Source organism: Mercenaria mercenaria, chromosome 19, assembly GCF_021730395.1.
Source record: "Mercenaria mercenaria strain notata chromosome 19, MADL_Memer_1, whole genome shotgun sequence".
In the NCBI taxonomy this organism is placed as follows: Eukaryota; Metazoa; Mollusca; class Bivalvia; order Venerida; family Veneridae; genus Mercenaria; species Mercenaria mercenaria.
Genome location: NC_069379.1, coordinates 1,168,100 through 1,184,914, shown reverse-complemented (window position 1 = coordinate 1,184,914; position 16,815 = coordinate 1,168,100). Strand labels below are relative to the sequence as shown.

Here is a 16,815-nt window from a genome sequence, read left to right as displayed (position 1 = left end):
CTCAACTACACGTTAAAAAAATATACAGTTCTTCAAGGTTTAAAGCCTCATACACACAGACGCACGTACGGACGCACGGACGCACGCACGTAACAACACATACGCACAAGCATACTCACCTTGATTGTATCCACAGCGGCTTACATATTTTTATGTTTTTATGCAAATAATGATTAAACTGGAGACAATGAATGTTTTATGTTTGCAAGTTATTATTAAGTTATCATTTACTCATGTAATTAACATGTAATTTATTGCTAAAAATAAAAGACTATTGTATGTTTAGGTAAGAAATGTTCCTATTGCTTATCAGAATTTACAAAGGCAAATAAAAAGGCCCATACATACATACCAAATTTGAGGACTGCAGGTGTAAGGCTTATCCGTTCTTTGGTAAATGTTCGGACAAGAAAATGTTGCTCAAGGTCTAGGAGACTTTGGCCTTTGACCTCCTTAACCAAAAAATTAGTTTTGACAGCGACCTTAACTTTTTACTCCCGTTATTAATACGCGTCATCTACTGTCATGACCAACTCCCTACTAGCTTAACGGACCTAAAGCTCAATCATTCTGCAGTAGTTTTTCGAATACAATTTTGTCTTCCGACAACCAAATAACCAACTCCAATATGTAAAGGAAACGCACAACTGTTACTTTTGCACTTGAATGTTTAATACCCAATCTTCAGTGGTAAAGGACTGACAACGGAAAGGGTCATAATTAAATATACCTGACGCGACGTGTGTAAAAATGATACTAAAGGGCAAATACCTTTAACGAGTTCGCAACGTTGCACTTTTTAATGGTCAGGTTATATGACCAAATCAGTGAAGACGTAAGCATAACGATGTATGCATTTCAGATAGAACTTTTTCTTAACACAGGTATATGTGATAAGCAGAAATATCTATTTTGTAATTTTGCCCTTACCAAAGGATCTCTCTAAAGGATCTTTTTTCAAATTTTATTAACTATCACAACAGCAATCTTTAAGTGCCGTGTGGCGGCTGTAAAAAGTCTCTCCGTACTTGGAGTTAGAGTTAGTGTTTTTATATTTTCTGGTCCATTATGGAGTCCGTTCAACATGTGTACAATAAAGTCCGCTTAAGCTGGTGCTAGTGGGCGTGAGAGGTGTAGCACATTTCGTTATCTCTCATTCTTCTTGGTTGCATTCTTTGCTTCCAAAGGATCTTTTTACAGATTTTATTATATTAAGGCAATACAAAATTGACCAAGGACTATACTGTTTTCTTTGAACATACATTTATCCTCAATGCTTTGTCAGGTTTAAACATTATGTATTAACACATATTGATCAATATAAAGTCAAGTACATATTAATCAGTGGATTACTTGTCTGATCTTTGTGAATTGGAGATAAATGATTTATTTCGTAATTAGAATGTAAGAATGTAGAGGGTAGAAAGACTCAAACTATACTATTTCTTACTGTTTACAGATGACAAACATTATCAGTGGATGTAATGACATATGCTTGACTTTAGACTGAAACATATTCTATTGATTCTTCATCTTCTTCTTTATATCTCCCAAATATATATATACACAATGACAATGAAAAGACTCGTCATCTGTATACTAGTAGTCCGTCATGTCAACAAAGGACGATGGAAACAATCGTTTGAAACATTCTAACGTATATTGTTAAGGGTAAATTGTCAGCCTTTTAAAATTTAGATAGTAGCAGGAACTACATACATGCCTTGTATGTTGAAGTAATCCTTGATTTTGGAAACAACATGACCAATTTTGTTATCAAATTCGACATCGCACAACTTATAAAAGAGCCGTAGTCACAGTTTGACTATCTAGTCGTATACTTCGTTCCAAGACAAATCCATCAGTATATACATTTTTTTTCAATAAGAAACTCGCAAATCTAAATGATTTAGACCCCATCTTTTTCCGACAGAATGAACCTTAAAACAGGCCGCTAAATGTTTAGTCGTATTCCAAATATTTATGCAATTCAACAATGTTATCTAGATCTCACAATGGTTTTAGAAATTTCATATGGATGTCAATATGTTAGGTGTAATTCCATACTTTACTCAGTAAGTGGTAAAATTCACATAACCATACAAAACTCTCAACGCTGCATATAATTTCAAATAACCTTAGGTAGAATTCAATACAGTCTCCTTAATCATTGTACTTGTATGTGATTGAATTTAACAACGCAAGTTTTGGTGGAATGTACAAGAACCAAATTGGTATAGCCTAAATGTGATTTATACAGTAATTGACAATTATCACTCATCACTAAGTACAATCTCATTAATACGGTGACTGATTAATGAAATAATGTGAGCGAGAGCGAAAACGAAACCATATGTGAATAAACATAGCACGGAACGCATTTGCAAATCACTGTAACTGGCAGCTGTATTCTTCAAAATGCTACTTTTGGCTTATTATTTCGGATTTTTTGCAACAGCAGCATCTGAACCCACAGATAACAGTTTGGAACTTAAAGGGAATTCATCTGATTATGCTGAATATGGTTATTATTTGTTTGATGATGAACATTATTATGATTATTACTTTGATTATTATGAATATAGTCAAGTCAAGTCAGACTGTAAATCTACACAGTGTGTACACTCGGACAAATCTCTATATTGTACGTGCTTACCAGAGGAATTACCGCTACAAGCAACACATCTTTACATAACATACAATCGCATAAACAGAATCTTTATACTTGAGCCTGGATTATTTAATGTAACAAAAAACTGGAATCATTTAAAATTCTTGCAACTTGAAAATTTACCGGGAATAAACAACTATGCAATGACAGGTCTTAAAACCTTAGAGGAACTTCATTTTTCTGGTGACAGCTTATTTCTTTTATACAGGGATTCTTTTGCTGGACTTGATAATCTGAAAGTTCTCAGTTTTTCTGGATGTAAATTTCTACAGATAGAAAGTCTGATCAATGCAATAGCGAGTCCAAACGTCTTGACAAACCTTCAAACATTTTCTGTTAAAGATATGGTTTTAACAAAAACGTGTTCTGAAGTCTTACAATCTGCATGTGTTAAGATCTTTACAGCGTTAATGGATAAACCTCTAGAATTAATCAATATGAATTTGATAATTACAGAAGAGTTAGACTTTATTCCATGCCTTTTGTTCTCAAATATATCAGCAAAACTGAACATATCTTTTTCAACCTTCTACAATATGCGCTTGGGTCAAGAAAGAAAACGAGACCAACATAATCAGACATTAATTACATCGGCTGAAGCGTATTCATTAATGTTTCGTGAGTTCATGAAACAACAGAACATTCAAATGATCAAAGACTTAATTCTATTTGATGCAAGTAACGTATTTTTACCGATGATTACACAATTTGTCAAACATGCGCTTAAATTACAGAACGAAATTGTCATAGTTCCCAGGGAGATAGCTGCGTTTGTGTCAAAAGCAGAAATAGTTAATATTTCTGGCATTTACCGGCATTCAAATGCAGTTAAACTAAAAAATCTTTATGTGAACATATTACAGTACTTTTCAAGACAAAGCCCAACGAGAGAGCTCATTGTCAGAAACAATCGCTTACAGTACCTTGATGTTACATTCCAATGCACTGACTCAAAGCTGGAAAAATTGGATTTATCTTCAAACGTCATTGAGTTTATTCGACCAAATATTTGTCCTTGTTGTACCACACTTTTGCAGATCAACCTCTCGGACAATAATTTATTCGAAATGGTCGACAGGAACTATTCTTTATTTGGACAGCTTTTGTCTTCATACCCAAGCCTCCAGATCATACAACTGTCTTTTAATAAACTGACTGAGATTCCAACAGAGATGTTTAATGAAAATATTAACTTAGAAACTATTGACCTATCCGATAACTCCTTACCAAAAATCACATTTAGTCTCAGACATTTACTGAATCTCAAATTCCTCATCTTAGAAAACAACAAAATTTCAACTCTTGATCACATGTCCCTGACAAACCTACAGTCATTAAATGTGCGAAAGTTATTGCCAAAGAAAAGTTCTGGAATTCTGAAGATGAATGGTAACCCATTCGTTTGCTCAGAATGTTATAACTTATCTTTCACAAAATGGCTAGCTTCAACGCCTCTCATTGATCGTAATGGAAATAATATATTCTGCAAAAATCATGAAGGCATTAATGTTCATGCTGATCATACTGCTGTAGAGCATCTACGAGAAGAGTGTGATAAGCCGAAATGGATGCGAAAAGTAATTCTTTTGTCAACTATAATACCCGTATCAGTCATCGCGTTAATTTCTATTTTTATTTGCATATTGCTGAAAAATCGGCGACGGAGAATAAAAAGAAAGAACGTGGAAGAGAAGATTGAACTTATTCAACAAAATCAACTGGATACTAGATTTGTAGTTTTTCTATCATATAGTAGTGAAGACACTGATTTTATGAACAAATATGTATACAACTCACTTGAGTTTCACTTACGTGAAAAATTACAAACAGATCGAGACGTAATTTGTCTTGGTGACAGACATTTTCAACTAGGCAAACCAGTTAATGATGAAATGGTTAAAACACTTCAACAATCAGCGGTTGTACTCTTACTTGTGACACGTAATTTCAGTAACAGTGAATTTTGTCGAATGGAATTTGATCATGCACTTTTCATGAAGAAACCATTTATTTTAATGGTAAAAGGTGAAATAGATGTAAATGAAATGGTACCTAGCATGCAGGAAGTTTTTAAGAGAAATACACGGTTACTTTGGGAATGGGATGGAGACAATTTTGTGATGAAAACTTCTTGGGATAATGTAGTTTCCTCAATCTTAGATCTCATTTAGTAGAGTGAAACTTGTTGTGGTAAATCATACAAAGGAAGAAAGAGTTATAGATATATGATTTATTTCTTATTTCGGGGAGAGAGAGGTGGGGGGAAAGTTGGGCATTACTATCTGTACAATTAATAAAATTCTTTACATGATTCGGTACGTGTATGCGACTTTTATAATGTTTTTTAACAAGCGCCTGGGCGTTACAATTGTTAGAAGAACATGTTTATTAAGTTCTTGCTTATTGTAGTTTGCTATTGAAATAGCATATAGGATGACACTCGTTTAGATTGTTTAACATGTTTAGCTTATACTTATAACTGGATCTAGAAAAATTGTCTATACATACTGTGTTTCTTTAATAATCGCTTTATACTTCAATAATGATTAGTAAGCTATTTGCATGTCATGCGCAAAAGATCAAACAATAATCCGTATTAATATTAAGTTCAAAAGTATCATCAGCCCCAAGTTATTCAGTTTGATGTTTCAGTGTCTAAATGCAATTATACCACTTTCACGGTAGATTTAAATCCTGGTAATTAACAAAATAAAAAATAATTTTTAGTACACCGGCCTTATTTCAGCTCAAAAGCATCTGTTTTATCATGTATACATTGTAACGCCAAGGTATAAATGTATATTTGCTGCTATCACCTGTGTGAAGTTACATAATTATAAAACATTATAAGTATAAAAGGTAAATTATGTTTTAGTTATTGTTGAGAATTTGACAAGATAAAATTACATCATAACATTCTATATTTTTTGTGTTCTTGTATATCATGAATTGTGTATGTTTGAGAAATATATTATTGCTTCAAAATTCTGTTTTATATTTTACTTAATACTGTGAAATCATTCATGGAATTAATTTTCGCGGATTTCGTGGTTGAGTCAATCCACGAAATTTAATCCCAACGAAGAAGTAAAATTCCTGTTCATTTTATGTTCAAAAGTTGAAATCCACGAATTCATGTCTCCACGAAATTGTCATTTTGACCAAAACCACGAAATTCAATGCCCACGAAATAAGTGATTTTACAGTAGTCTGCAGTTTTTATACATAATTTATTTCTACTACGAATTTGAGTTGACCCTAATTAAATCAAGTTGTTTTGAAAACTTTTCCCCATGCAGTATGACTGCTAACACCTGCTTCCAGAAATAGCAGACTAAATTTGTTTATAAATAAATATTGCTATATGCTATACTATATACACGTTGTACATAATCGCAATGTTACGACGTTTACTGGCGGGGTAACACAATTATTTTGTAAAGAAAATACACTTGAGCTCAGTTTTCAACGTTGGAAACTGACCCAGTCCGTTAATTTACGACCCTCCCTCGCTCGAGTGAATCTTTATCCTCGACACAAGAAAGGTCACAAACCTGAACCAAATAGTAGTATCCGTATGCAAGTTATTTAATTTCATAATTTTATACATCTCATTGATCGCGTATTACATGCATATCTTATGTTTACATTGCTGTGCTGTCATTGTCTCGACCGTATAAATGCTAAGTATAATGTAAGACAGACTAACAATACGTATTTGTTCCTAAGTCAAAGTCCTTGCCTTTATTTGTCTGCTAATAGATGCATATTGACTTTGACTTTAAAATCAAGATACACAACATTAGATGCTGATTAACTTTATAAGCAAGTTAGCATTTTCTGTAGTTTCTTATCTGTAGCTCTTGTGCTCGTAGTAAAAAGCATTGTGTACTCCTTATGGTATGCATAATGAAAATAAAAGTGGCGAATGTATTTGGAAAGTGAGCCAAATTTACGATGCTTCCCATTTTCCTCCGTGTGGACATTATTTGTATGGAGCTTCAGAAGATTTAGGGTTAGAATAATACATCTTCATGGGTCAGGTACTGCTTTTGATTTTTCCGTAGGGTTGCATTATAAGAAATGACTCTGTTACATACCCCAACATTAATTGATGACATTTAGAATGTGTGTCTTTTAGTAAGAAAACGTGACAGACTCCAAACAATGATAATATTGTAATCCATTTTGTTACAGTTTCAATTTACACCCACCTACCCCTTTTCATATAGAAGACACCTTAAGAAGTTATGCATTCTGCCAAAACCTTTATAACTATAAACATTATTTTTTTTATCCAGCCAGCTTTTGCTTCATTGACTTACATTTTCCAGCCGATCCAAAGCCACGTTGCAGTAACAATATCTAACTTGGTGGAGAGTAAGCGAAGGTTCACTTATAAATATTTCAAAAGTTCATGACGAGAAGATTTTCAAAAGTCGCCGCTATATACATAAGCGTAAACTCATACGTGGTTTGCCATATTTCTTTAATGGGCTTAGAGTATCTGAAAATGCTTTGTAGAGGATTTTGGATTCTGGCAGTAGGTTTCTGACAAGATAATTTTAAGTTTATTACTCTACGTCACCCTACCAACTATAGGTTTACTTGGAATGGATTTCCTTGAATAATGTCAATAATGTCAACAGAGGAACACAAGGGACACATTCCTGTGAAGTTAGTCAAAATTAACTAACATTTTGTTGAAGAAAATGTTGACTGGCACTTTCTGATATACTCACCATAGACTTTTTGATGGCGGTCAATTACATACGCTGCAATCCAAGAATGTATCATATCTAACTTTCGATCACATCCGTATAGTTAAGCTGGAACATGACCCACATGCGGCACTATTTCCTGTTTACTGAAACGCCTTTTACTTATTTAACAAGGAAAAAATTGAGTACCGTTAGAGTCAAAATTGCCGATTTATCTTATAGACAATTCGATTTAGTACGACCCAGGGTCGGACATATTTTATTAAGTATGACTCCAGTTTAGAATAAGGGTCACCGTATGGCTGCCGTAATTGAGGGTCATACAATTGTTTTTAAGCTAAATGGAATATTTCTGACTCAGAGTCAGGGTCATACTAATTTGAATATGTCATAAATAGAATATGTACCACCCTGGGTCGTACTAAATCCAATTAAAGCTAAATCGACATTTTCGACCTAACGGTATGTCTAAGTAAAAAGAAGCATAAAGTAAGTATTCACCGCCATAAAATTCTTTTTACCAATGAAATTCAACACTATATGTTCATAATCTAAAAGGGAAATTTATCCTAAAATTTGGTACTTCAAATGAGGAATATAATCCAATATCGCCACTAAAATCCTTCCAATTAACATCGGCGCTACATGTTAGAAGCTGCTTCAATCTTAAGTGCTCTTGAAATAACAATAAGGCTTTAATACTTGATGTGAAAGTCCGACATCGTGTCAAGTGGTCTCAAAAACATCCTTTCGTAGCGTCTGCTCTTTTAATTAAGCACTTTTAACCAATTATCTTCAAATTATCTTACACTATATAAAATGAACAAATATAATGAAATTCTTGTCTCATTTCTAGGGACAGTCTGCCTGTCTTCTCCATTTACACTTTAAACTGCACTTTAAATGTCAAATGTCATATCCACACATCATAGCGCTAATTTCAATGCATGTTTTTTTCTTCAAAATCCTTAAAACATACCCTATTCTCAGTTCGGAACAAACCTGTAGAAAATAAGCTATGACTGTAATGAATTTTCAGTTAATCTAAATTTAAGATTTCCCTCCCCAATATTTTCTGTTCGAAACATTATCTTAAGGCTAGATTTATATTTGTTCACGTGGAACGTAACGTAGATGTTGACGGGGTGTGGTGGGGGGTGGGGGGTGGGGGGGGGGGTTCGACAACTTCACATGGTGATAAATATTCATGGAAAGTTTGAAAAAAAAATATAGCAAAGAAAAAGAACAAAAAATTGGAGAGGGAGGAGGGGGACCGGATGCGGATACAAAATTTCACATGTTGATAATATATATTGATGAAACAACAACAACAACAACAACAAAGCAATGGAAAGAGAAACCTTCGCTGGGTGCGAGGGATTGGTCTGGGTAGTGGAGCGACTGGGTGGAGGAGCGAGACGGGCTTAAGTCGCTCACTTGAAGAAAACCTTTACCATCTGACTAATTCTGGTGAAAATCCTTTAAGCTGTTCATTGAACAAAGTTAGTTATATGTTTTCTTTATACGTTGTTTAGTACTTCAAACCGTCAGAAGAAATTAATTAAACGTATATCAATCTTAATTCTTAAGACACTAAAAGGGCCAGAGCGCCTCCATTTGAATAAATTTGACATAAGACCTTATAAATATGTTACAGACCAATTTTGATGATGATCCATTAAGCGGTTCATGACATGAAATTCAAAAGTATTTCTATTTTAAACTCTAGTGGTCCATAAAAGGGGTCAAGTGGTGCCCCTAACTGTACAAGTTTGTCACATCAACTTTGGTAGCAGTACACATAATTAGTCATACTATTTTCAACTGCATGTTAGAAAAGCAACAATTCGCAGTTCGACTGATAGCTTCAATTCGCACATTGTCAGAGGATTTATCAAATTACAAGACAATTATTTGATATATAGGCGAAGTCTACTTTTTAAATCTTTATTTTATCAGTGACTTAAATTAGTGCGTCATCAGTGGATTTTGGTTGCCTTTTTAATCAGTTTGTGTGTTTAAATTAATAGCCTGCAAACAAGTTAAAAGGTCATAAGTATAAAAGAAACAGGCAGCATGTTTTTATTGATGTTCTGAAAACACACGTAGGGCCTTAATATATATAGATAATATGTTGTGCGCTCGAGATAAGATGTCGTGCGTTGGCAATATTAAGATGCCGTGCGCTCGAGATATGATGTCGTTTGCATGGGATAATTTAATCTTAAAAATAAATGCATGTCCTAAACATACCACCATAGGATTTTCAATGGTGGGTGTAAATCAATACTGGCGCTTCATGTTAGGGTTTGTTTAAACATTTTATGATTCTTAAGTGCACTAAAAAGACACTTGATGGGAAATTTTTACATCATCCCAAGTCGTAAGTGCTTTCAATAACTTCCTATCTTGATGTATATTAACCAATTATCTTCTAGGTACTTAAACAAAACATCTATGACCTAGGGGCTTAAAAGTGTTTCCTTGTTATTATTATTTGCTTTTTTTCTAATTACACCGAAACACGTCCTGTTGGTAAAATGATACTGTGGTTAGAACAATTCTGCGTTAAATCAATAAAATACATACTATATACGGAAAACGCAAGTTATTCGGTATAGCTGAATTCCCACAAGTCCACGTTTTGTCAGAACTATTTGACATGTGGCTATAAAACTTTGAACTCCTGTTTATCATCATGATTTCTATCTAAAAGCAAGAGTACATAAGTCTGTCAACTATTTTGGATGAATTATTGCCCTTTTAAGGCTTTGAAATTTGTTCATTTTTCGTACAAGTCAACGTTTTGTCAAAACTATTTGACAAGTGGCTTTGAAACCTTGAACACTTGTTTATTGTTATGATCTCCATCTGAAGGCAAGAGTACATACTATTTTGCCTGAATTATGACACTTTTGGACTTGGAAATCAGTTAAATTGTTCATACCAGTCCATATTTTGCCTAAATTGTTTATCATAATAGTCGAATCATGTAGGCAAAATTACATAACCAGGACAATGATTTAGCTCTGTTATGGCCCCTTTTTACATAGGAATAAGTTAAGTTTCACATACCATATTTTGTATAAGCTGTTTGGTACATGGCTTTGAAACTTTTAATATTTGCTTACCATTATGGTCACACATTGCCATACAGTGCAAGACTTATCCAAATCTACAAATACAAATACATTGTTTGTCTTAACTATCTGAAAATCTCAAGTAATACTCTGACCCCATACTTCAATCAATTCTTCAAATAGTCTAGCGAGCTGACAATAGATGATAAGAAACATACTTTATTCTACTCGTAGTATAAGTAGTAAGTGTTGTCAATTACGTACTTTCCGGAATATCTTAATCAAGGACTAACCTCATTAAAATCTTCAGTCCGGACGTAAGCCTTATTGAGGCCAGACTTATACATGTATTTGTTTACGCTCTAAGTAACTAATTCTGTCTGTTAGCGCTTTTGTTTCAGCCGGCCATGCCGCTCAGTTGTCAAACATGGCGGTATCTGAAGAGTATTGAGGAAACTGCTACTACCGAAAATCGTTCTAAGTTTTAAAATCATCATTAACTTAAGCGTAGAATATAACTTAAGGTTGCTCGGTACAGTTTCGTATTTTTTCTCAAAAATAGATTTTGATGAACTGTTTTGAAATAAAGGATCATGTTATGATGTATTGAAAAATGAAATAAAAATACTAGGTCACCAGCTTTGTTTCAATTTAATTTGCCCCTAGATATGGTGCTATTTTTAACATTTTGAAACTTTCTATAATCCTAAAATATATTTCAGTAAAGTACAAAAATGAGCATAAATTTGATATCTTAGCATTTTCATAACGGAAAACAATATATCTATTTAAAACGTGCTCAGAAAAATAAAAAAGAAAATGATTTTGTAAAGAAAGGAATACTTGTTCAGCAGACCCAAGGGCTATTTTTTCATATTTTTGTCAATTTTAGGTTGGTACTTTAGCTATTTTATCGAGTTTCACATAATAAAATTTAATCAAACTCTGCACATACCTTTGAGTATGTCTTCCTTATTTATAACAAAAAAATTGATAGGTCACCATATTAGATTTCGCATAATTCAAATTACAACGAGGTGGGGTGTGGCGGGCATTTATACAACGCAGGTTAGTACGAAATACTCTTTTAATGTTTGAGCAAATGACTTAGAGATATATCAAATTATCAAAAGGCAGATATCTTAATAACCGGATTTTAAGGTGTTTCTGAAGCATTTTAATGTCATACAACGATGAAAGTTTTCCGCCTTTCTCCGAACAAAATCTATAGTTTACGAATACGGATGTACGGTATGGGTACGGTACAGGATTAGAAACAATTGTGACTCAATGCAGAGTTGGAGCGCCGGTATAAATTACGGACTCAAGTATATGTCGGATTGAAACAATTTGAACTAAAAGTATTTTAAATGTATATATTTTGTAATCATGGTGATACTTACCCTAACCTCTAGTCTGTATATTATACATATTATCCAGTAAATGCATGCGAACGTAAAATAATTTGCGAATTTTTGCCGTACGCGACATTAGATAATCATTTCCGGGCATGACCGCTCCAACTTTGCAATGAGCTACATCGATTAGAAACACAATCAAAATTGGATCGATGTTGGGGTAAATATTTAAGCATGTGATATGTAATAAATACAAAATTAATCCTAGTTATCTGTATAACGTAACAGTTTCAAAAACTCTACTGTTTTTGTTGCAGAAATATTATTTGTGAGTACGCTTGATCTTTATGTTCCAAACCTAGATGAGAGCACCGAGCAGCAGAGGGGAATGCCTTTCTTTCTGCCGCAATTTTTCTATTTTTCTGGCGTCCGTTAACGCTATACGGTGTAGTGTGACTGATATATTAGATTTAGCATTACGATAAAACAGTATATATTAGGTTGCGTCCTCGTCAACAGAAGTATGACTCAAAGAAGAAAGATTCGGGGTGCATAAAACGCACAATGAGCTCAAGATTAACGCATGTGTAAAGGACGAACAACGTTCAATTAACGGATATCACCGTACTAGTAACGGACTTGTACCGCGTAAAACGTAAGGCAACGCATGAGAGACTGACAAAACGTTCTTGTCAGTTATCTTCAGTTGAACATACGTTACATCCGTTGCATGTCCGCTAGTAGTCCAGCCGTGAATCAGGTCCACCAGACAAGAACGAATGCGAACCGGAAAAGAACAGATGCGAACCGGTTAAGTACAGAATATGGAACGCACGAGTAACGAACAAAACGCATATCAGCGCATTGCTACCGTAAATCTAACAGACAACTTTGTCCGGTGGTGTACGTTCTAAATCTTGAACAGGCTCAAAAACGATAATCGCCGGACAAGGAGCGCAGGCGCTGCTTAAGAAACGGGAAAGAAACGTATGCGAACGGACACGAACGGATTGAAAATACGAGTAGTAACCGGTTAAAGGGGTGAGTAAGTAGGAGCTGGTGCAAGTGCAGAGGAGTCGGTGCTAGGTGCTAATAAGCCTATTGTTAGACGTGTTATAAGCCTATTGTTATTATCATCCCTAATAAGCCTATTGTGAGACGCGTTATAAGCCTATTGTTATTATCATTCCTGTTATTGCGGAGACGTGTTATAAGTGTATTATTATTATTATGTATCACGCTTAAGCCTATTATTATTATTACGATAATTGATTGAACACGCGCTATTTGTAAATGTTTGAATAGGCCTTTAAAGCGAAAGTATTTGTTACTTTCAAAGATGGTACAAAGGAAACTATTTAATACACAATGGCAAAAATGTAACAAGCTTTGTTTACGGAGCATAATGTTCCGGTGCATGCAACTGTAATAAGAGCATCCGCTGACGGAACCAGTTAAACTGAATGTAAAAGTATATGTGTACGCTTTAAATGAGTTCAGTTTGTAATTCTAACGAAGGGTTTGATTCCAGCAGTACCCACTATAGCTACAATGAAGCCGAAGCAGACGAAAACCCAGCGACAAACGAGGATGATACTTCTTCGTCTCAGTCGTCTGCTTCAGCGGTCGTTATTAGGGGCTTTCCGGGGAGGTCAGGCAGCAGTTCCGATGGAAATTGTTCGGATGATTTTGCGCATCATAGTAACAGTGAATGGTACGATAAGGAATCTTTGATTAAATTTGTTACACCATGCTCAATGAGTCTCATAGGTATGAGCGGAAGTGGTAAAACGACGTTCATAAAAAGCTTGCTTGAGCAAGCAGACGGGGTCTTTACAGAGGCGCCAAGCAGAGTCATATATTGCTATAACGTTTACCAACAATTGTTCACAGAAATGGGCAGAACAGTGAAAAACATAAGCTTTTATCAAGGTGTTCCGGCCCGCGAAACGATTGAGAATTGGGCGTCGCCTGAAAGGCATCTGATGTTAGTATTTGACGACATGTACCAAGAGATCACGTCTAGTAAGTCTATATGTGACTTAACAATTATGCTATTACATCATATGCGTATATCTTGTATATTTACATCACATAATATATTTACAAGTTGTCGTTATTCAAAAACAATCGCAACAAATCTCCATTACATATTACTGTTTACACTGCGCAATAGACTACAGTTAGCAGTTCTCGGAAGTCAATTATTTTGTCATAAAAACAGTGCAAAGAATTTTGTTAAGGTATATAATACGGTTGCTGAAAATGGCAACGGTGAACTCGGCAATCCGCTTATAATTGATAATAGCCCGGTGTCAAAAAATAAACAATTTAGACTACGCTCCAGGGTATTAATAGGGGAGTTACCTATTGTATATGAAATTGGTTGACAATAGCCGAGTGTCAGTTTAAGCATGGAGAAACTCTGGAAACATTTACATCTCTTAAGATACCTTAGCAGTTCGGATAACGGTGTAGTAAGGAGAAGGATAATCGAAGCCGCAACTTCAAAGCAATTATCTACTTTTTCTGAAATATCACTAAATATTCTGAGTGGAATATTTGATCTGTCTGATCAGGAATTATCTCTACTGGAGCGGCACAAAAAAGTTTTAAGGGGCCTTGCTGATAAAAGCGTAGATAACAGTGAAAAAAGAAGACATCTACTTAAACATAGCATCTGTTTAAAACACTTGCTTGCTGTCTTCTTTAAATATTTGCCCTCCTTACAAAGGAATGGAAGAAAGTATCAAAAAACTAGTTGTGATTCCCCAGACACAATACCAGCAGCTCATCCGAGACAAGGAAAATTCGAATATGAAATCACGGACAGTTCAGGCACCTCAGACGGCGGAGACGACGACGACGACGAGTTCGACGGAAATGACGTCGGCAGATCACAACGAATTTACGAATAACAGACAAGACGTTGCAGACTATGACCCTCAGGCCAATTATAGTTGTGTTTCTAACGATAATGACTTTGTGTGCTCTGATAATGAAGAAATCAATCGGAAAATTTTACAAGTAATTGAGTACAGTTTTTCTTCTAAAATCAGAAAAATGCTCAGAAGATTGTTCGTATTCATTCTAACCTTTGGTAATAATGAAATCGGGGTTAATTCTTCGGGAAACGTTATTGTAAAAGGTAAAGTGATCGATCCCAGGTCGAACATTATAGAACTTCTAGAAGTCGCCGCCGTCGGACAAAACGGCAGTCAAGTACCTGCAGGGTATGAAGCTTTTCTTACGGCCCTTACAAACATAAATGTTCCATCCACTTTCATACATGGACAGATTTTAGGCGACGAGGTACATCAGCTGTCAACACAGAAGGAGTCAGACTTCCGGTATCGAGCAGACGACAACTTAAAGCCGATGTCAAAATCTAGTTATCGGCAGGAACGTAGATGGAAACCTTACTGATCACTTCTTATCATTCAGGCTACTTATTTTAGGTACACTTATAAATCTGTTTATGTATGCGCATGTATATATGCAGACATAATATACTAGGACAGTAACTTACACAGCTAAAATATGTTTGACAAGGACTGTCTTGAATTTTTTATGGAATTAAGAAGTTTTGACTCTTTAACTCTGTATCCGAAGAATAATGCGTCTCATTTTAAAGTGCAGTTTGACAGGGAACTTATATTCAATGGAAACTGGGAGGTTTCACTCCGTGATGTTGCAATTAATAGTAGTCTAAATGATGAAAGTATAGAAGGCAAATATATATATATATATTCTGTAACATCATTGAAGAGGGGTTTGTTGGTTCAAGCCTGAGACCTTTACTTAGACGGATAACTGTCGGGACCCCTATTCGCACAGTCTCTCGTGCAGTTTTTCATTATCCAGGTTGGGATTGTTTTAAAAACGTTACAGTGCCACAGTGCTTGGCAATAGAAATAAGAATGGAAAACGAACATGGTAGGCTTATCAGTTTTACTCCTGATACTATAGTAACTATAACACTACATTTTCTAAATAATTCACAGACAAAACGAACAAAAAAACGTATGATGAAATAATGGCTAAACTTTACTTATCATGTTGAGACTAAGAAATTAAACCAGAAATCATTTGCAAATTCTGATACAGTCTTATGAAAATTCTTTGCCAATTTTTAAACAGTCTTATGATCAAAATCCAAACTCCGATGTTTTACCGACGACGACGATGTCAACTGTCAATAACACTTTCTCAACCTATCAGTTAAAAGTAATATTACAGCACTTTCCGTGGAAACAGACAAGTTTCTGGGTTTATAATTCGTCCACTGCGTACAACTTAACAGATTCCATTGAACCTCTTCGTCGGCGTGGTGATCTCGGAACCTCCCTCAGAACATATGTTGTCTCGCAATCTTCCGATGTAGTCGAAGATACTTCCGGCACCTGTACTCTCCTCTCGCGAGATACCGTGCACCGGGCCCTGATTCCAATAATAGCCAGCCACCCACCTCCAACGAAAAGCACCGTAAAACTGATTCCGATAAGCCAACCGTAGAGTGTAACATTCCCTTCGAGAACTGAAATTGGAAGATTAAAAGAATATTGTATGCAAACATACATAATAATGTTTTCAATACTTATAGAACACTGAAAGTACTATTAAAGAGTATTTCTGATTCATTAAACTAAGAGACAGAGTTACCGTTCTTTAATTTTGTAATGTATAATATATAGATCTAACAATGTAGCAGAAATTCTGTTCGAGAAAAGTATACGATTACATATTCAATTAACAAATATGTATGTGTGAAAGCTGTATTGTGTATGTATGAAAGCCATATGTGTATGAATGCCTTAATAAGCAACATATAGTTGAGGTTGTACATATTTATCACCACAATTAAAATAAAAAGAACAAATGATGATATTTTTTCTTGTAAAGAAAATAGTTGATTGCCTAATATAACATGTACCTATTATGCGTGGTGCTACTGTGCTTTGGCTAGGTGTTGTTACGTTGGTGGT

General features: G+C 35.0%; 1 protein-coding gene across 1 annotated transcript; it reads left to right on the top strand.

The window, feature by feature from the left end:
- The first annotated feature begins 2,418 nt into the window (after positions 1–2,418).
- On the top strand, positions 2,419–4,842 carry LOC123543013 (toll-like receptor 8). Its single transcript, XM_045329072.2, has one exon. It carries the CDS (start codon positions 2,419–2,421, stop codon positions 4,840–4,842), a length of 2,424 nt encoding a protein of 807 aa, XP_045185007.2.
- The last annotated feature ends 11,973 nt before the right edge of the window (positions 4,843–16,815 follow it).